We start from the raw sequence: 22,721 nt of genomic DNA on the forward strand, positions 1-22,721 counted from the left end.
CACACTAAAGGGAAGAAAAAAAACACTTTTGAGCAAAATAGTGTTTTTTCCCATCTTGAACACACTGAAGTCAGAAGTCTGAGATTTCCAAGTTCCCAGTTGTTTTGAACGCGACAAATAACACAGACATGACAACATGGTTCAACGTCTGTATGGGCGATACAAAACCAGGCATCCATTCATGAGACAAATTACATTTCAGTTTATTCTATTCAATAATCTTTTATTAAAAGGAAATACAATTTATACAAAATATATATCAAAATAGTACATACAACATAACACTACAAAAGTTCACAAAAATGTATAGGGAATTTAAAATAAAAATGTTCTACAGCCTAACAAGTCTATATGCAATCAAGGATGAGTAGTGGTTATATTATTAATGTGTGAAGGAGTGGAAGCAAGATAACACATTCCCTTTAGCTGGAACCTTTGTCTTCTGATGGCCACATAATAATATACAATAGATATGGATGAAGATCAAGGACAGGGTCAGATTAAATACAATAAAACAATACAGCATGGAGGGATTCAAATACTTATCAAATTATTGTGAGTATGTATGGATGGATAAATGGTTTTTATTAATAGTGTGCAAGACTTATTCCCAACAGGCCTTTCGGGAAAATGCTTGCAAGAAAAATGTGTAGTCAAACACAGTTCATGGATTATCGGTAAGTATCATGCCAATTGAAATACTGAACAAAACCCACACATTTGTCAAAAAAGATCAACTCAACTAGGTACATGCATTGGATTGGATTTCGTCTCTGATTTTTCTACTGGTGTTTTCATATTGTATCATCAGTTATGTTAGGTATATATACTACTATATTTGGTTTAAAGATAATTGCGTAGCAGAAATATAAACTTCAAAAAAATACATTATCTCAGTACAAATTGTACAGTATCAATCCATCTTTGCACTGGGTTCATCTTTAAGTGGTAACTCCTCTAGTGTAGTGAGATGTCCAACTACAACAACTTGTTGTTCAAGAGCCAGAAATATGCCTGGTTACTTTGTCCACATATTTCACTGGAGATGAATGCACACATGGAACGACTATGTCACACATGTAAAGCATCTGTAGGTAGACAGACAAAAAGTAGGTTATCTGAAGACCATGATTCAGTTCATGGGGCACATTCTTCAAGGAACTGTAGTATAACAAAACACATGCTCCACTCAGATTCACAGGAAATTAAGTTTATGAGGAGAGTCAGCAAAATTGAAAAATGCTTATGTAACTATTTATAAAAATACTGAAAAACACTGTAATGGAAATGGAATGAAAGTAGAGTAGCATACTGAGTGTATTGGTAGTGAGAACCTCCTGTCTACTGCAATTACTTTAACTACAGAACTGCTATGCTTGCTTCTCATTGTTTCATGATGGAATTGTCTACATTCACATGACATTGACCATTTGAATACAAAAATAAAATAGATTTAACCACCAAGGCTAGATATCGTTGAAGTTCTGATTGTTTGGTGAAACCTTCACGATTTTCAGATTTTCAAGCGCTTAAACTCAGTGTAAAGACTAGTCCAGTGATAGAAAATAAAATAGTTTACATAAATATTGCCAGTGTATATTCTACACACTTTACATATCAATCTACCCTCAGAAAAGTACAGCTTTCATAAGTAAATAAACAATATGTAAATTGACTGTTTTCCAGCAGGGAAATGCAACCATTGGTCTGAAGAGCTGCATGATTCTCTAACATCATTCACCTTGATGTGGCCAGTGATCCAGTCAAGCTAACTGATGTACAGTAGCTACACCTGTTGGGTCGGTCACTGAAGGGAACTCTCTAGGACCCTAGTGGCCCACCTAGTCTCTTCCTTCCTGTCTCTGTGGTGTGAATGAAAACTCCTGTCCTCTGAATTTTCTCGACTTCCTGCTGGTTTTCTCTTCTCCCTCTGGTACTTAATCGATCCACTAATATCACTGATTGTTCTGAGAGTTTACACATCTGGTATGGTATGACAGGCTAAATCAGTTGCTCATTTGAAAGGAAGAACAAAAACCAGCAGACACTCAGTCCAGCCCCTGAGGACCAGAGTTGCCTGTCTCTGTTGGTGTTAAGTATCATAGGACCCTGTTGATTGGGCTCAGCAGCTGTTATCCTTCTCCTTTTTCTCCTCTGGTAACTGGCGAACCAGGTGAGGGACGGAGCCTTTCGCACTACCGCTGTGGGAGTGGCTTAAAGCCAGGTGCTGTCCACTGGGCATCTGTCTCATCTCTGATAGTTCACTCCTGGGAGTTATCCTACAAGACAAGTTTGTAAAAAACAACCTGTAAATAGTGGAGCGGACAAAACCTTTTGAAGTACGTATGTGTAGGTCAGAAAGTACTTGAGCAAAAGGGTGAAAGTATCTGTCTTTACCTTCCCTCTGGGACTCTGTGGAAGCTCTCTGAGCGGCTGCTAACCTTGCTGGAGCTGCCCTTCTTACTACGTCTCTCTGCCCTCTCTTTCCCTCCAGACAGGGCCTGTCCACTGGGCTGCCTCTCCCTGTCCCTCTCCCCCAGCCTGGAGCCACGGGTGGAGCTGCCCCTCTCCAGCTTCTCCCTGGCAGAGGCATCAGATGAGCCCCTGGCCTCAGAGAAAGAAGCCTGGCCCCGGATGGCCTCATGGTTGCCCACTGCTGAGGTGCAGTGGTTGCCTGTGGCTGAGGCACCGGTGCTGGTGCCCATGGACTTGGAGATGACCTTCAGTTTGTGGGAGCCGGGGTTGTAGTGGTTCTTCTTGTGCTGGACACGGCTGTTGTGTTTGAGGAAGAACTCACAGGACTCCTGGAGAACTCTTCGGCTCTCACTAATGGGGCTGGATAGAGAAATAGAATTAGAACACAGTAGAATTATATCGATCTGCAATCTGGGAATGTTGCATACTGTAAAAAAACAAGTTGCTTCCCAAATGGCACCCTATTCCTTATATAATGCACTACTTTTGCCTTAGGGTGCCATTTGGGATACAATCCATGGAAGAATATGATTTGTTTCAGCAGATGAGAGACAGGCATTAGTGAAGTGTCCTTACTCTTTCTTCCTGGTCCTGTTGAAGAAGAAGGCCCATTCTGAGCAGGTCTTCTTGCTGCTGACCCAGAACACAGCTGAGATCCCAACCACCAGGGTCATCAGGTATTTAATTAGGAATAGGGACAGGTCTGGACGACCAGACTCTGTAGTCTGAAACAGACATTACAGTGTTATAAACCGGGTGGCTTGAGCCCTGAATGCGGATTGGCTGAAAGCCATAGTACATCACGGGTATGACATAAAAATACTTTTTACTGCTCTAATTACGTTGGTAACCAGTTTATAATAGCAATAAGGCACCTCTGGGGTTTGTGGTATATGGCCAACCCCTTAGTGGTGAAATATTAGACATATACTACCAGTCAAAAGATTTAGAACACCTACTCATTCAAGGGTTTTTCTTTATTTTTACAATTTTCTACATTGTAGAATAATAGTGAAGACATCAAAACTATGAAATAACACATATGGAATAATGTAGTAACCAAAAAAAGTGTTAAAACAAATCAAAATATATTTTATATTTGAGATTCTTCAAATAGCCACCCTTTGCCTGGATAACTGCTTTGCACACTCTTGGAATTTTCTCAACCAGTTTCATGAGGTAGTCACCTGGAATGCATTTCAATTAACAGGTGTGCCTTGTTAAAAGTACATTTGTCGAATTTATTTCCTTCTTAATGCGTTTGAGCCAATCAGTTGTGTTGTGACAAGGTAGGGGTGGTATACAGAAGGTAGCCCTATTTCGTAAAATACCAAGTCCATATTATGGCAAGAACAGCTCAAATAAGCAAAATGAAACGACAGTCCATCAATACTTTAAGACATGAAGGTCAGTCAATGCGGAAAATTGCAAGAACTTTGAAAGTTTCTTCAAGTGCAGTCGCAAAAAAACATCAAGCACTATGATGAAACTGGCTCTAATGAGGACCACCACAGGAATGGAAGACCCAGAGTTACCTCTGCTTCAGAGGATAAGTTCATTAGTTCCAGCCTCAGAAATTGCAGCCCAAATAAATGCTTCACAGAGTTCAAGTAACAGACAAATTTCAACATCAACTGTTCAGAGGAGACTGCGTGAATCAGGCCTTCATGTTCGAATTGTTGCAAAGAAACCACTACTACACCAATAATAAGAAGAGACACCAATAATAAGAAGAGACTTGTTTGGGCCAAGAAACACGAGCAATGGACATTAGACCGGTGGAAATATGTCCTTTGGTCTGGAGTCCAAATTGGAGATTTTTGGTTCCAACCGCCATATCCTTGTGAGACGCGGTGTGGGTGAACGGATGATCTCCGCATGTGTATTTCCCCACTGTAAAGCAAGGAGAAGGTGTTATGGTGTGGGGGTGCTTTGCTGGTGACACTGTCTGTGATTTATTTAGAATTCAAGGCACACTTAACAAGCATGGCTACCACAGCATTCTGCAGCGATTATGCCATCCCATCTGGTTTTGGCTTAGTGGGCCTATCATTTGTTTTTCAACAGGACAATGACCCCAAAACACTTCCAGGCTGTGTAAGGGCTATTTTACCAAGAAGGAGAGTGATGGAGTGCTGCATCAGATGACCTGGCCTCCACAATCCCCCAAATTCAACCAAATTGAGACGGTTTGGGATGAGTCGGACCGCAGAGTTAAGGAAAAGCAGCTAACTGTGGGAACTCCTTCAAGACTTCAAGCATTCCAGGTGAAACTGGTTGAGAGAATGCCAAGAATGCCAAGAGTGTGTAAAGCTGTCATCAAAGCAAAGAATCTCAAATATATTTTGATTTGTTTAACACTTTTTTGGTTACTACATGATTCCATACGTGTTATTTCATAGTTTTGATTTCTTTTTGATGTCGAAAATGTCGAAAATAGTAAAAATTAAGAAAAACCCTTGAATGAGTAGGTGTTCTAAAACTTTGGACCGGTAGTGTACATTTACATTTGAGTCATTTAGAAGATGCTCTTATCCAGAGAGACTTCCACTCATCTTAAGATAGCTAGGTGGAACAACCACATATCACAGTAAGTACACTTTTTCTCAATAAAGTAGCTATCAGCAAAGCTAGAAAGAAGGTGGGGGTTCAAGAACAATTGTGTTGTTTCAGGATTATTTTATTATTATCCTTTTTGGGAGGGGGATTATTTAAGATACTCTATGAAGAGGTAGGGTTTCAGGTGCTTTCGGAAGATGGGAAGGGACTCTGCTGTCAGGGGGAAGCTGGTTCCACCATTGGGGTGCCAGAACAAAGAAGAGCTTGGACTGGGCTGAGCAGGAGCTGGCCAAGAGACCAGAGTTGGCAGAACAGAGTGCTCAGGTTGGGGTGTAGGGCTTGAGCATAGGTAGGGAGAGGCAGTGTTCCGAAGGCAAGCACCATGGTCTTGTAGTGGATGCAAGCTTTGACTGGAAGCCAGTGGAGTGTGCTGAGGAGTGGGGTGACATGGGAGAACTTGGGAAAGTTGTAAAACCAGGTGGGCTGCAGCGTTCTCAATAAGTTGCAGGGGGTTGATGGCACAACAGTGAGTTGCAGTAGTCCAGACGGGAGAGGACAAGTGCCTGGATTAGGACCTGCGCCGCTTCCTGTGTGAGCTAGGGTCGTCCTCTACGGATGTTGTAGAGCACCACACCCCCTCGTGCCTTATTGCTTAATGACACCATTTCCATTTAAACATCTGTCAATATATTATATTAAACATCTGCCATATATTCATACATTTTACTGTGGCTGAAAGAAGGCATAAGAACAGCAATGATTTTTAACAACTATTAATTTTAGATTAATTTTGCAGTGGCATATCTTCATAGAGATATCAAATTATTATGAAAAAGTTCTAGTGCTGAGCGTGTGTTACCTTGTGTGAGCAGGGAATGCTGTACTCCTGGCAACGGTCATTGATCCAGGTGTTTTCCCAGGTGGAGCGCTGGCTCTGTTCATAGATATAACACCCCTGCAGAGTGACCAGGGGCACCAGGTACAGACCACTGAACACTCCGATACGGATCATAAACTTCTTCAGCTTCTCCTGGTTCCTCTCATCGTGCTGGATCACCTGACGCACGTTGTTGAGCGACACGATCCCAGCCAGGAGCAGAGACAGCCCAACCACAACCCCGATACACAGTGGCGCCAGCACAAAGTACCGCAGCGCATCCAGATCATAGAGCCCCACAAAGCACACCCCACTGATGTTATCTCCCTCCACCTTGTTGAGAGCCAGTAGCATGACAGTTAGTGCTCCGGGGATCCCCCAGGCGGCAGAGTGGAACCACACCGCCTTCTTCTCGATGGCCTCGCAGCTCCACTTGGGCCCGGCGGCCAGGAACCAGGTGATGGTGAGGATGACCCACCAGACGATGCCGGCCAGGGAGAAGAAGTAGAGTAGCATGAAGAGTAACGTACAGCCTTTACTCTGGGAGCCCAGCACCACCGTGTCCATGGCAGCCGGGTGCACCGCCTGGGATGAATGAATGATTAAATAGATTAACAAATGAATGATAACTTTTATGTCCCGTAGAGAAGTTTTCTAGGAAAAGAAGAGGTATACCTGGCATACATATAAACATCACAATATATAGCTACATGACTTCAGATATCATCACAGGACATACATCACCAGACATGGGCTGTGTCCCAAATGGCACCCTATTCCTTACATACAGTGCATTCGGAAAGTATTCATACCCCTTCACCTTTTCCACTTTTTTTTTTTACATTACAGCCTTATTCTAAAATGTATTCAAATTCATGTTTTTCCTCATCAATCTACACACAATACCCCATAATGACAAAGAGAAAACAGGTTGACATTTTTGCACATTTATTAAAAATTAAAAACAGAAATATGTTATTGACATAAATATTCAGACCCTTTGCTATGAGACTCGAAATTGAGGTCATGTGCATCCTGTTTCCATTGATCATCCTTGAGATGTTTCTACAACTTGATTGGAGTCCACCTGTGGTAGATTCAATTGATTGGACAGCCTTTCAAAAGGCACAGAACTGTCTAGATAAGGTCTCACAGTTGACAGTTCATGTCAGAGCAAAAACCAGGCCATGAGGTCAAAGGTATTGTCCATGGAGCTCCGAAACAGGAGGATTGTGTAGAGGTACAGATCTGGGGAAGGGTACCAACACATTTACGCAGCATTGAAGGTCCCCAAGAACACTGTGACCTCCATCATTCTTAAATGGAAGAAGTTTGGAACCACCCAGACTCTTCCTAGTGCTGGCCGCCCGGCCAAACTGAGCAATCGGGAGAAGGGCCTTGGTCAGAGAGTTGATCAAGAACCCGATAGTCACTCTGACAGAGCTTTAGAGTTCCTCTGTGGAGATGGGAGAACCTTCCAGAAGGACAAACATCTTTGCAGCCCTCCACCAATCAGGCCTTTATGGTAGAGTGGCCAGACGGATGCCACTCCTCAGTAAAAGGCACATGACAGCCCGCTTGGAATTTGCCAGAAGGGACCTAAAGGACTCTCACGACCATGACAAACAAGATTCTCTGGTCGGGTGAAACCAAGATTGACCTCTTTGACCTGAATGTCAAGCATCATGTCTGGAGGAAACCTGGCACCATCCCTACGGTGAAGCATGATGCTTTTCAGTGGTAGGGACTGTGAGACTAGTCAGGATCGAGGAAAGGATGAACGGAACGAAGTACAGAGAGATCCTTGATGAAAATCTGCTCCAGAGCGCTCAGGACCTCAGACTCGGGCAAAGGTTCACCTTCCAACAGGGCAAAGGTTCACCTTCCAAGAGGACAATGACCCTAAGCACACAGTCAAGACAATGCAGGAGTGGCTTCGGGACAAGTCTCTGAATGTCCGTGAGTGGCCTGAAAATAGCTGTGCAGCGACACTCCCCAACCAACTTGACAGAGCTTGAGAGGTTCTGCAGAGAACAATGGGAGAAACTCCCCAAATATAGATGTGCCAATCTTGTAGCGTCATACCCTAGAAGATTCAAGGCTGTAATCGCTGCCAAAGGTGCTTCAACAAAGTACTGAGTCAAGGGTCTGAATACTTATGTAAATGTGATATTTATATTTTTTTAATACATTTGCAATTTTTTTTAACCAAAAATGTTTTTTTCTTCGTCATTATGGGGTACTGTGTGTAGATTGATGAGGGAAAAAACAATTAAATCAATTTTAGAATAAGACTAAATGTGGAAAAAGTCAAGGGGTCTGAATACTTTCCGAATGCACTGTATTACAATAGTTTAGACCAGGGTCCATAGGGCTCTGGGGGAACTGGTCAAAAGTACTGCACAATACAGGGGATTGGTTGCCATTTCAGACACAGACATAAACAGACCTTGTTGCAGGATGCATTGTTCCCCAGCAGGAAGCCAATGAAGTAGATGAGCGACACGAAGCTGTAACACACGGCGTAGAAGATGATTGGCCGTTCGGGGTAGCGGAAGCGTTTGACGTCGATGAGGAAGGTGAGGAAGGTGAAGAGCGTGGCGCAGAGGCAGACGATGGAGCACACCCCGATGAAGGTCTTGGCGAACTCGATCTCATGGGGCTTGAAGTACATGTTGGAGCAAGGGGGAGCGCAGTCCCCGGCACCCAGGAACGTGGATCCCTGGCCGGGCCGAGTCTTCAGCTGAAGGGGGCACCAGAAGCCCATGTCCCTCTTGGCAGACAGAGAGGTCTTGGGTGTGGTCAGTCTGGTTGGTGGCAGGGCTGAGCCATCAGGAGAGTAGAGGCAATACTCCAATCTAGAGGAGAAAACGTAGGGTAAAGTGTCAAAACCATAACTAAATGAATACCATTTCAAAATGTAGTGCTGATAAATGTAATAACTGGTCAACTGTCTGTTTTCAAGCAGTTTATAAACGTTTACTATTTGGTCACCTGAAAAATGTCAGGCATGTGCCTTTTCATCTATAAAACTTGGCACAGTACAACACGCCTATGTATGTAACTGATGTTGTGGTTCAGTGAACCTCGCACACGTGATGAGTAACCTTGCCTGAGACCTGGAGAATTGAGTTCAACTCAGTCAGTCACATTTACCTGTCGCACTGCAGCTCCGGAGGCCAGGTGATGCCAAAGGTGCCAATGTCCTTCCTGCAGTCTGACCTCACTTTCTCACACAGGTCACGACATGGCTGGATCACTTTGGTGTCCTCAGTGCATGCTGGGATAAAGGCCTGACACAGGAAGTGATGTACGTCTGGAGAGCAGCGCAGATTGACCAACGGCATGAAGGGCTAAGGAGACAGGAGGGAGGGAAGGGGAGAGGGGGAGCGAGAGAGAAAGAGAGAGAGGGAGAAAAAGAGGAAGAGAGAAAGAAAGAGGGAGAATGAGGGAGCGAAAGGGAGATCAACAGTGAGAGTGAAAGATAAAAATCAGAATTTATCTAATGTCTATGGTTCAAGAACATACAGTAAATGCTAGGGTTACAAAATTCCAGTGTATTTTCCTCAATTCAAAGGGTTTCCAGAAGTCCTGGTTGTAGTTTCTGGATTTCTGTCTTTCTGTCCTAATTCTAGGAATCTTCCAACCAGGATTTTGGGAAAACCTGTGAAAGTGACCTGAATTTTGCTACCCTAGTAAATACTAGCACTGTAGCTGTACCTGTAAGAATGGAGCTGAACAAATGGTCAGACATGTTTTTAATCCAACAACCAATATTGATTTCAACTAGATTCATCTAGACATCACAACAGTTTGTAATTAAAAGTCAGTCAACGTGAGGTTAATACTGTCACCCACGGCCACAATACAGTCCATGCAGTTCCCTTGCCATGGGCAGATCCAGAAATAGAATAGTCTAATTTTCCTGTACACGTGACTTGGTTGCAAAAGATTAAAAGGCCAGTACATAAGAGGCTGTAATGCACAGTATTATGGTGCCACACAAAGGATTCCTTTCACAGGCTGACTCATTTTATTTCCTTTCAACAGATTTGAGTAGGGGGGGGGCATCAGGAAATGACTCTGGGACTATTTGGAAACAAGGAGAGGGATGTTGACTGGAATGGACAGAACTGTTGGGCTTCTGCTCAGTATGCATTCCATCACACTAAAGCTGCAGCTCTGATCTAACAACCGTTCGAGTTCACAGTGATTTCTACCAAAGCATGAATGGTTATATGTGGCATTGTTGAGTGACGCTAAACAGAGTTTATCCAAATAAACAGATCTTGTCGAAGTAATGACCATATCACAAAATCTTAAGATACCATCTGTAACGAATGCCGCAAATCATTCAACAAAACAAGTATAACTGGACCATTCAAAGACTACAGACTGTATCATGTGGCCATCTTAATCTAAGGGCCACTTGGTTTGGATCAGATACACCATATTATCAAACAGTCCTGTTCAGTTTACAACGCAGTTATGCAGAAAGAACTATGACTGTTGGAGGCAGTGAATCCAGACCATGTTTACACTGTATAAGCAACATTTCCCCATCAGCACAGGACCAATCTAACAACCACACTATTCAACGTTCTCTCCCTGACGGTTTCCCCAGCTCCAGGCTGGCTGCAGCCCAGATCTAGACGGGGGCTGGGGAACTGGCTCTCCGACTGTATGAGTCCTTGTTTCACTTCTTTGGAGGTCCCAAACTCGGAGGTCCCAAACTCCATCTCAAAGAGCTCGTCTACAATCTGCCGTTTCTTGTATTTTTCTGTGGAGCCACTGTAAATAGTTAGACATGTATTATGTATTGGAATTGTGGCCTCTGTATGTCCTCATTCAAAAAGAATGATCCCTCTACTGTGGATTTCCACTCAAGGTCCCTCAACTATGGATAACAATGACTCAATGAACCTTTTACTGCAGTGGGCTAAATCAGGGTCACACAGAATGTTTCTTGGTAAGACCTTAAACAAATCTACTTTGAAACAAAAGTATACACCTCACACACATGGTTATGGGCTTTAAAAAACAAAAACACCTGTACCATGTCAGATATAGAGTTGAAATGTATTCAATTTAAATTTTGCATCCCAATATTACACTTTATATACATTACAGAAAACTGAAATATAACAAAAACGTTGACATAGAAACACCGGATTTCCTTCAGTTAAAAAAAAATATGTTTATTAATTATTAAATTATGAAAATATGAATAACATTTCACCCATAAGGCTACTAGACGGCGATTTGGTCATTTGACTGCAGGAAAGGGCTGGCTACGCAATATGGCATCCTAACTTCCAAATGCAATGGTTGAGTATGTAATGTATACTAAAAACATATACTAGTTTTCACTCTATTTAGGTCTATTTCCTTACAGGTGCTGAAAGTGTTACCACTAAGCTGCCAAATACTAGAGGAATATTGGCACATTGATATCGTAACAGGAACAATGCCCCTAAAGGAAAGGGCTAGTCCTCAACCCGGAAAATCCTATCAAATAATACTGAACAGAAGAGCAACAGGAGAGTCAACTTCATAACAATACCTAGATCCCATTATGGCACACTTTCCAACAGGCCATTTGGTCAGATTGTCTGTCAGCAGTAGGTACTGCATGCATCTATTACTTTAGATACCTAACACTGACATTTTTAAGTGAAGTGAAGGAGTGAAAGACAAAGAAAGGAAGTGAGGGGGGTAGAAATAGAGAGAGAGAGCACAGTGTAGAAGGAATGCTGGCTAGTCTTTGTGTGAGGTAGGTGTGTCTCCCTCCCCTTCCTCTCCTAAATCAAAGGACGCCCCACACGACAAAGTACCCAGAGTTCCCTGTGGCTCCCTGAGGTTGTCCTGAAATAAGAGGAGCACCTCAGCTCAGCCTGATAGATATACATCACACAAAGAGTCCTCCAGCATATCACTGTCTGCCCCACACTGATTTAAATAGAGTACAGGCTTAACTGAATTAACCATAAAGATGGAATGCAATATGACATTTTATGAAATAGTTTGAGGAATGGCCTTGTCTCTGAGAGAAGATCATCAAAGCCAGATGATGTGATGGCAGCTTGCCAAAGGATACCGACCATACCATTACGCTTGTTTACAATGAGGTTGGAACTCAATCATGGTTACATGAAAACACTGTGGAGCCGGTGTGAGATACGGGTCGGAAAACGTACCTCAATGCAGGGATAGGATATACAATTGTAGTCAAAATTGGACCTTTATCCACACTGTTCCATCAAGAAGATTGAAATACTGCTACTTTTCCTGGAAAACTGCCATTTTTTGTCTTCATGCTAGCTACCAGTAGCCACAGCAGCTATTATAGAATGAACAACAAAAGGCGCTGTTTGGCTGACACTGCCATTCCAAAATGGCTGCTGTGACTACTGCTAGCTAGCATGAGGTCGGAAAGGAACATTTTTTGGGAGAACTAGCAGTATTTCAATCTTCTTGATGCATCAATTTGGATAAAGGTAACATTTGGAGTACAATTTCAAAGCAAAAGAGAACATTCACACGGTAGCGACTCCTCTATTGAAGTTGAGGTATATCCCATCCCTGCATTGAGGTATCTTTTCCAACCCATATCTCACGCCGACTCCATGATGTCTTAATGTAACCATGATTGCGTTCTGACCTATGTGCTGCTCTGTGTAAAAAAAACATAACAGTGGGGTCTCTTTTGGCAATGATGGCAGGTAGCCGGGACAGCTGACATCGGAACCCCCCACTGGGGGAAAGGAGTTCCAATGACGGTCCTTAAGGATATTATAGCTGGTGGTGGTGGGGAGGTGGATGGCTGTCGAAAATTGTTGCTGAAAAACAGCAAGTGAGAGAACGAGGGTAAGTTGACATATAAATACCTTCCTAGATTTACACCCATTGGTTGAGAGAGAGGAAGGTGATAATTGCAAAAGTGAGTCCATAGGTTAAACAGCAAGCATGAGGAATGTGCATTATTGTGCCGTGTTTATAGGCTATTAGGTAAATGACATTCCACACATGGCTAATAGGAAAGAGAAGAAACAAGACGCTATGCTGACGATGATACGTTTGTACTCACTCCCAATATGCCTGTGGAATAGGAAACAAAAGCGAATTATGTTATGCTTACTGGATGAAGTTAAACAAGCATTCAGTCTTCTGATTGAACTTTCGTAAACTACATTACTGAACTGAACCCTGCAGCTACAGTGAGAGAGGATGGAAGACCTTTGAGAATGCTAAGACACACAAGCTTCAATACTCAGCTATCAAATCAAACTTTATTTGTCGCATGCATCAAATACAACAAGTGTAGACCTTACCGTGAAACGCTTACTTACAAGCCCTTAACCAACAGTGCAGTTCAAGAAGTTAAGAAAATATTTATCCATTAAAAGACTGCATTTCTCTACATCTTAGCAAGTTCATAGAGAATGGTTTGAAAATAGTTATTTTAATACACAATTATCCTTTTGCACCTGTTGGATTCATGGCACACATTTAGAGGTTTAAAAAGGCTTTTGTAGGTTGTAATTTCCATTTTGACATTTTAGACTTGATTTTCCCTTACGAAAAATGTATCAAACCCTACAAAAATGTCCATTAATTATAATCGACATAATAAATCATTCACATTTCCTGTTGCTGCAGGATTATTTTGGGATAATTTTCCTGCTGTAGCAAATTGGCTCAAATTAAGATCCTACATCTGTAACAAACTGCAAAGTCATTTTTCCCTCTATGCTCCAAGTCTGATGGGAAATCTAAGGGTTTTATCACAGTGAGAAACACTCACCTCCATCCTGCTGGCTGCTATGTCCTGGTCATAGTGCGCCATCATGTTGGGGAAGAAGGTCATGTTGTAGAGCATCCCCAGGCAGCGATGCACCTTGATGGGTTCACAGGTAAACAGACTGTGGGCGTGGCAGCTCCTCGCCCCTATCAGTGCCAGGCACACCCAGACCAGCCTAGGTATCATTTCGGTGGCAGCCAGTTGCTAGGCAAAATTATTTGTGTATAAACAGCTCTATTTGGTTCAGTGGAGGGATAACTTTATGTTGGAGGCCGGATCACTCTTCATCCACATTCCTCTAGGCTTGCTGGGGTCCTATCCATGGAGACAAAAGGAGTAACGACAGGTAAAACATTCCCCATCAGCCACCACGGCATCAGCACGGTGGCACATTCGGAAATCCCAAGCTTTAAAAAAGAACAGAGTATAATTTATCTGGTGTGTTTTGAAGGGCTAGTATGGAGTTTGGTTCCAAAGCATTAAAGGTCCAATGCAGCAGTTTTTATCTCAATATCAAATAGTTTCTGGTTAACAATTAAGTACCTTACTGTGATTGTTTTCAAATAAAGTGGTCCCCCAAAAATGATTAGCTTCTTAGCGAAGATATTTGCTAGGACTGTCTGGGATGGGTCTCAGTGGGGAGGGGAAAACTGAAAACTAGCTGTTATTGGCAGAGAGGTTTGGAACTCTCTTTCTTATTGGTCTATTAACTGTTGATTTCACCAGGCAGGCCAAAACTCCATCCCATGAAAACAGGCTGAAATTTCAGTCGGTGTTTTCAAACAGCCCTTACACTAAAAGGGCATTATCATAATTTTCACAATCTCACAGTATTATTCCAACCTTATTATGTGGAAATATGTATGAAACACAGGAAAATAACGTTATCTCACTGCATTGGGCCTTTAACGTCAATATTTGAAAAATTACTGATAAACTTGTCCTTATAAATAAGCATTTGTTCTTAACTGACTTGCCTAGTTAAATAAAGGGTACACACAGATAATTCATATTGATCTGAGTGGATTATTGCTAGTGAGAAATAAATACCTCTGTCCAGTCTCTTCTGCAGTGGGGAAAAGATTATGTGGTGGAATTGCACACTGAATTGCAGACTAATTTAATAACAACATCAGCTTGTTGATACATGCTTGAAGCTTGGTATGTAACCATGTCTGATTGGAGCATGCCATGTCATCTAATTTCACACAGGTAATCATTCACAGAAAGCACTGTCTGGAATGCATGCAGTTTGCATTCAATAAGTGTATAATTTGCTGTACCTCAGAACATAAATCACTTATTTCACTTTTTAATCTGCTGCAATAGCCATTTGCACTTTTGTATGGTTGTTTATTTGTTGTTTTATTTAGTTTACATGTGCTTGAGCTGTGGAGAGAATTGCTTTAGAAATAAACAAATCAATCAAAACTGATGTAATGATTATTATTATGACTTCACCAAACAATCGAATGTTTTGCTACTGTATCGATTGGCATATAGCGAACCATACGAACCCCTTCATGACTTTTTCCATTATGTTCAGTAGCTTAGAATAGTTCAGCCAGCAAAAAAACATATTCGATTCCCAAATTAGGCTACTAACAAAAATAGTACTGAGAAAGGGCTATTGAATAGTAAAATGTTTTGACTTGGTCACAAATCACGTACACTCCGGTCAATTGAAAAAAAAAATTTAACACAGATTTTTCATTTTTTATGTAAAAAACAACTACTTCAGAATAAAACCTATTATCAAAGGTTTAAGAAAATTACTCTAAGAAAAAATACTTAGAAAAATACTTAGAATAGGTATATTTCCTTCCTATGTGTTTCCCCTAAATGGGAATTCGGAAACTCCATTTGTCCAACCATTTCTGGCAGCCAACTTCGGGAAGTGCGACTAGTAAATATCCCTGTCTCAATGCCTTGGAAAGGGCCTCGATAAGTTTAAAATGTAACATTTGTTTAGACAAGGACAGAAAAGTTACATCAATTACACTTACCCTTTCGTTGTTAGTTTTTCCTAAATAAAGGACATCATTCCATTGCAATCCTTTCGGATTTTGCGACGTTTCCAACGACTTTCAACTATTCTCCGCCTTCTTTCTTTCAGCTCCACATCCTGTCTGTCTCCGTATTCGATACAAGACCCATATACAGTAATTATCCGGGGAAATATTGGCCGTTGTTATTTGCAGGTGCTGTTATCAAGCGTAGACAGTGTAGCCAAAAACATGATGTATTTTATAATGGTACTATTCCAAGATGGATAGTCCTCGATCTCAGATAATACATGCATCATAACGCTGTATCAACTTTGTACAATTAAATGATGACGTTTCTTACATTATTATATTTTTCACAGTAAGGGGAGAATTCAAGTTGTACATTAAAGACACAAAATTCACGTAAAAAGGCTACAGATGAAATGTCACAAATAAATGCTGATCATGGCTGTATTATGTGATTGATTGGGTTCACCAGCAGATGGCAGGAATGGTTCTACGAAGCATAGGCCTACAGTGTATCATATTGTAGCCAATTTTGGGGACAAAAATCGGTTACAAAAATCTAAATGTCATGCATAGGACTCAGCCATCATATTCATCTTGATGTCTGGAGACATCTAGACACATAAAGATGAGAAGTCTTGAGTTGAGACACCTTGCGACTAGGTAGTAGGCCTATCAGGTTATAAAAAAAAACAAATGAGAGGCAGTGCACTACAGTAACTGAAGTCGTGTTTGGAGGGTCACATGTTATCACAATAATTGCGTACAATCTCGGCTGCATTCTATTCCTTCTAATTTTGGTCAAAGGTGCTGCCCATTCACTTTTTCCTGAAATCGGGGTATTGGGTCTTGCAGCATAGCACTAGACTTGCCTTCAGCAAATAAATATTTACTAGAAAACCTTTTACTTGAAAAACACTAATATTCACGCTGTCCCATCAGCAGCTGTTTCTTTCACCCACGTAGCCTCCATCATGTATCCCTAAGTGGACGACCACTGAAACATGATCGTACAACATTAAAGATACCTGGCTACCGGAAGTCCTTACTCCGTCGAAACGCTACGCCACGCCCACTGACGTTGGTTTGTAGGAACAATGGAGTTGAATAATTCAGTTTGTCATCAGGGAAACATTAGTGATGCTCCAGAACTTTTGGATTATTTCAACCAGTAGTTTTGAATGCGGTGCTCACAAGCCAAAAATGGTCTACGTTTTTTTTGTGTACTATGGAATCCAATGGTGTACTTTCTCATTCATTTCATAAGATATGTTACATTTTTGCAATTCGTATAAAAATGTTATGAATCCAATTCGTACAATGTCACAAATGTGTTGTGCATAAGATCCCGAACTGCATCTTTAACTTAATCACACATGTATTTCACTCTTCTGATTATCCCACTGGATCTTGGAGTATGTCCTGTTTTCTCCATCTATGTCCACCAACCCTATCAAGTTTCTTCAACATTGAGACCTAATTGAAATGTTTTAATCAGCGATATCATAAAATTAAAGATATAGTAAGTCAAGGCAGAAGCTAGCAGATTCATTACTTACCAACAACAGCTGCAAATTCCAATAAAACATCATCAAGTTTTGAAGTTTACTTTCCTTGCTTTGTCTAACAACACTATCATGAATCTAGCAAATAATGTTTGTGGGTCCGCGTGCTGTATTTATGTTGTTTCATAGCACAAATGTTTAATGGCACGTTTCTCACATTGGCTTTAGCCACGAAGGGAGCAGGCCACCTGCCCCAAGTGCAGGGGGTTGCCTAGCAACACCGGCCTCTGGGAGTCAGTCTGCAAAGCACCATACATTCCCATGATTTGTGAATCAGTTTGAATCAGTTCAGACCAAACAGCTAATGCCACAGCCGACAGCTAAAATGACTTTGAAAAAAATACGATTTCTGCTAATAGGGTGAAGTATCTAACAAAATAGCTACATTATTGCTTTCACTAATCATAAAATATTTACATATAATAGAAATTTCAGTACATTTGTGGACAAAATTCTTACTTAGCCTATTCAACCTACCTGGAGGGTGATGCATCATATTTTATATGTTATAAAGTTATAAAAAGCATTATATGAGGAAAGGAAACAGATAACCAATATTTTAGATTAAATCAGAAGTAACATTTTGCTCTCTTGTTGTTTGAAATTAACCTTTGCTCATTTACTTTCAGTGCCATGATAACTCTGCATCAAACATATTTTCCTTGGGAACTGATGGATTCAACAGAACAGGCTGTTCTCATTGGGAGGAATCCAAGTTAACTGTCATTGCCCAATACCAGCTTACTAAGTTTCAGCCTCACGGCTAGAGGGTAATGCCAAAGAACCCACGCCATAGCCTGTGACAGCTTGTTCATTTCATTTTCCATGTGAAGTTGGGCTGAAGAATTGCTGATGTATTTGAAGTACTAAGCTTTATGACACCAATGTAGCTTCCTGGAGCAATGCATGATAACAGCTGCAGCACCTGTTGCTGACAATGGCATGTGGCACTGAATTATGACATAATCAACTTTGGCTGTTCTGTTCCTGAATCACCGATAGTACATTTTCAAAGCTGGAAAGAGGGTTGGTATTGAGGTATGCAGAGAATGTCAGTTCAGGGAGGCATCGTCAATCTTCCATCACTGTATCAATCATTGCTCACATGCCTACCCGCTGAACTCATGGCATGAAGCTGTTTCATCATAGTGTCCTTTTCAGTGGGACGGAAAGTGAATAGCGCAGAGGCTTGCTGGGACATAGCTTCAGAAAGTGGCTGGGGCTGGGGAATAGCTGCCGAGGTTGACAGCCAAGGTGTCTGTTTCTGAGGCTGTGTTGATCTGGCAATGACTCTGAAACCTGACCATGCACCTTACAGAATGACCCCAAATAATTTCCCCAATGGGCACTTGATGTTCCTCAATCTTAAAGAGGTCGTTATACTGTCTCATAGACCCATCAGCCATGATTTATCAATGTATACTGAAATATATATATATGCAACATGTAAAGTGTTGGTCCCATGTTTCATGAGCTGAAATAAAAAATATGCACAAAAAGCATATTTTTCTCAAAATCTGTGCACAAATTTGTTTACATCCCTGCATTTCTCTTTTGTCAAGATAATCCATCCACCTGACATGTGTGGCATGTCAAGAAGCTGATTAAACAGTATGATCATTACACAGGTGCACCTTGTAGTGGGGACAATAAAAGGCCACAAAAAATGTGCAGTTTTGTCACACAACACAATGCCACAGATATGCCACAGTTTTGAGGGGCAATTGGCATGCTGATTGCAGGAATATCTACCAAATCGGTTTCCAGAAAATGTAATGTTAATTTCTCTACCATAAGCCACCTCCAACATCGGTTTAGAGAATTTGGCAGTACGTCCAACTGGCTTCACAACCACAGACCACCCCTGCCCAGTCATGTGAAATCCATAGACTAGGTCCTAATTTATTTATTTAAATTTACTGATTTCCCCATATGAGCTGTACCTGTATATTTTTGTTCAGTGTAGTTTGATTGGTATTTGTATTCCTCCCTAAAACTATGATTAGAAGAAAATGATCACATCTAAATAGTCAGTTCATAGTTTCGATGATTAATCTACCATGTTGTTATTAAAATGGTGTAAAGTAAAGATCACATTTAACAGAAAGGCACTATATACACAACAACTTGCTTGTGAGACCCACAGTTGGTCTATGACCAGTGTAGCATAACATATTGTTTGTCTAAAGTGATGATTGGTGATCAATAAAGACACATAAACTTGTACAATTCTCTGTTTTCTTTAGAAAAGGATCTAGATAACATGTATGGCATCTCTATAAAGGCCCTGATGTTGAAAATATCTTAAATATATTCTTTACTACTCAAATCTGGTCAAATCTGTTCAGTGACAAAATAAGTATTGTTAAAGGACAATGTAAAGAGAGGTCCATCTATTGCAAAACTTCCAGATAGCATGCTAGCATTTCCAGGATCTATACCTCAACATCATCACATGGAATTATTGTACTAATATAACTACAGGGCAACTCTTACTGAGGAATGCCTGGGTAATCTGTCCACTAATACATGCACTGATAATTGCAACTTTGACGCGTGATACAAGAACAATGGACTCCGAACATTACTCTAAGTCTCCACCTAGGTTTATTTATACAACTGTACAATTCTTTGGGGGAAAAAATAGATGATGAATGAACGTTAAATACATTCAGATGAAGGTGAAAATGTTCCCTGTACTTTGGCTCTGACATTTGGGTGAAAGATGAAATACAATGTATACTATGTGCGCAATTCTGCCACCAGAGGTCATATTACATTGAGCAATATCCTGAAGCATTTACCCTATGAGATATCTGAGAAGTCTGAGGAGCATGACTGACCTTTAACCTCTTTGTGTGGTTTGGACTGGCTAATACAACGCTAATACAACTCAATGAAATTAAAGTGGTGTTCGTCACTCTTTCCACTGGTCGCCTTCCTCACAGGACAGCTGTAAACCAACCTGAAACGCCAAATAACCTGAGCCAACCACGGTGACAGCATTGGCAATGTTATGATGTAGTAGGGTAAAAATAGAACCTTAACATTATAAGAGGCTCTGGAGAACCACAGTACAACACACAACCGCACACACAGACCAACTGTCCTTCATCTCCATCCAAAATCAAGTCCCAGAGAAGCCTATAGATTAGCACATCTAACAGGTAGTCAGTCAACTCTCTCATCTCTGTCTCCACTATGCTCTACACACACAAGATTAACAGTCTAAACAGTGGGGATGTGTATCTGGTAAATGCCCACTGCGATGTAAAGGAGAAGGACCAGGAGAAGAAGGAGTCCTACCAGGCCACTTGGTTGGACTTGGTGATGGAAACAAGACCAGAACAACAGTATGTATATTAGCATGTTTCATCAAATTTAGCTTTTAATCACTGTTCCAGCCGAGTGCTGGTGGTCATGTTCAATGTGTGCCACAAATTCATTATCATCATTCACTAAATGAACACATTTTCACAAAGATTATATTGGTCTTACAAATAAAGTGACTAAGAACAGCAACAACAGCAGGACACTTTCAAACTGCTCTTTAAAAAATGCTATTGCTTGATTCCAGGACCACATTGTTTGAAAACGACTCCTCGAGAAAGGAGACCTACAAGCAGAAACAGGTGGCTCATTTCTTGGTCCAGAGAAACCCCAGTCAGAGGATCAAGATGGGCACAAGGGGTGGAATGCTGAAGGAGTACCAGCTGCCATACAAGAACGCCATCCGTGTGCCCATCTTCACTCCCAGCAAAGCCGTCCCATCCAAAGACCTGTACAGATCACCTTCTCCATCAGAGTACAAGTCTATCATGGAGTTTGAGACGATCGCCAAAGGAGTATGTTCAGATAAACAGGAGATTTTCGAAATCACTAAGGACTTACCTAAGGTCTCCCAACCTATCCGTGTTAACTTCAGGGCATCTAGTCTTATATCCCCAACACGTGAGTTTTCACACTCCTTCAGGGGTTGAAAGGGAAGAATGAATGTAGGACGTTGGAGGTAAAATGTAAAATCAGAGGAAATTATATCAGCAATGTGTAAATGGAAAAAGGGAAAGTTGAAGGGAATTATTAATTTATTTATAAAAGAGACTTAATTTTAACATACTTCTGGCTCTGAAAGTTATGTTGAGGGAGCTGTTAAAGTGTGGAAAGGATAAAGTGAATTTGAATGGAACAGTGCATGACACCATTTTCTGGGTCAGTATCATAGACATCATGGTCAGTATATTCAACCTAGGAAAGTTTTTTATTGGCAAACCTCTTAAGGTATTTTCATGGACATTAGCTGGTGCTGCTATACAAGGAAAAAGAAGGTAATGTCGCCATCTAGGGGTGAAGCATCAGCATGGAGATGTATATGCCTTTCTTATACTATATGTAACTTTTTGACTGGTGTACTGTGATGTGATGTGATCTGTAATGTAATAAATAAATCAAATAATAAAAATGAATCTAAACAAAGGATTTATTTATGGGATCTCATCCCCCACCCACCAATTCAGTATGTATTTTCACAGGTGTGTTTATTTTATTTCATTAACAGACAGACTTGCTCATAGTGGACATCAGTAAATACCATTCTAAAGGTTCTGTGTAATAGAGCCCCACAGTGGAGGTGTTGTAACACCCATAAAATCTAGCGGTCAAACAGGGAAATGGTTCTAATCGTTTTTCCACCATTTTTCCCATAGGGAAATAAGGGCTGTGTTTCATGTAGGCTTACCCTGCCTGGCAAGACGTTTTGAAAACAATGTAAATATCTCTCGAACAACTTTTATCAATATATTCGGCATTATTTACTCTCAGTTTCGAAAATGCTAATTATCATCAAAGTAGACATCATGCAAGACTACAAATCCCTGCAAGCTCCTGCAGGTCATATCTAGCTGACACCTTTTCTAACAGGTATTGTGCCAATTTAAAACTTGCACAAGACAGTTCACAGGATTGTCAATTTAAAGAAATGTAGCCAATTTATTATTTACTACATTTAGCTAACATTAGATAGTTAATCCAGAGATTACTACCTCAGGGTATGCCTACACAATACACAGCCCTTATTTTAAGTGTTTCAAAAATCCCTATGGGAAAAATGAACGGTGGAAAAACGATTTCCCTGTTTGACCGCTAGGTTTTATTGGTATAATGACTCATACTATAATACTCTATACTAATTCATTTCTGTGGTAATGTTGTATTTGATGATGCAGTTAAACATCTACGCCACCAGGTGGCATAGTGAACATACAGTTACTACAGCAAAACAACTTGGTGTCACACAGTATACACTGAGTGTACAAAACATTAGGAACATCTGCTCTTTCCATGACAGACTGACCAGGTGAATCAAGGTGACAGCTATGATCCCTTATTGATGTCAGTTGAAAAATCCACTTCAATCAGTTTAGATGAAAGGG

General features: G+C 41.0%; 2 protein-coding genes across 3 annotated transcripts; one reads left to right on the plus strand and one right to left on the minus strand.

The window, feature by feature from the left end:
* Positions 1 to 187: 187 nt before the first annotated feature.
* Positions 188 to 15,899, minus strand: LOC112245895 (frizzled-6). Of its 2 annotated transcripts, none has more exons than XM_024414068.2 (8): positions 15,719 to 15,899; positions 13,716 to 14,027; positions 9,068 to 9,264; positions 8,361 to 8,769; positions 5,894 to 6,496; positions 3,052 to 3,200; positions 2,398 to 2,835; positions 188 to 2,279 (listed from the first exon to the last, which is right to left on the minus strand). In XM_024414068.2, the coding sequence occupies exons 2-8, from the start codon at positions 13,896 to 13,898 to the stop codon at positions 2,123 to 2,125; spliced, it is 2,136 nt and encodes a 711-aa protein (XP_024269836.1). In that variant the 5' UTR covers positions 13,899 to 14,027; positions 15,719 to 15,899; the 3' UTR covers positions 188 to 2,122. The 2 variants fall into 2 exon arrangements, with proteins under 2 accessions (XP_024269836.1, XP_024269837.1); XM_024414069.2 differs by having other exon boundaries at positions 13,716 to 14,119.
* Positions 15,900 to 20,358: 4,459 nt separating this feature from the next.
* On the plus strand, positions 20,359 to 21,755 carry LOC112245889 (telethonin). Its single transcript, XM_024414060.2, has 2 exons — positions 20,359 to 20,645; positions 20,870 to 21,755. The coding sequence occupies exons 1-2, from the start codon at positions 20,494 to 20,496 to the stop codon at positions 21,270 to 21,272; spliced, it is 555 nt and encodes a 184-aa protein (XP_024269828.1). The 5' UTR covers positions 20,359 to 20,493; the 3' UTR covers positions 21,273 to 21,755.
* Positions 21,756 to 22,721: the final 966 nt, after the last annotated feature.

The sequence above is a fragment of the Oncorhynchus tshawytscha genome, linkage group LG23 (assembly GCF_018296145.1).
Source record: "Oncorhynchus tshawytscha isolate Ot180627B linkage group LG23, Otsh_v2.0, whole genome shotgun sequence".
Classification (NCBI taxonomy): domain Eukaryota; kingdom Metazoa; phylum Chordata; class Actinopteri; order Salmoniformes; family Salmonidae; genus Oncorhynchus; species Oncorhynchus tshawytscha.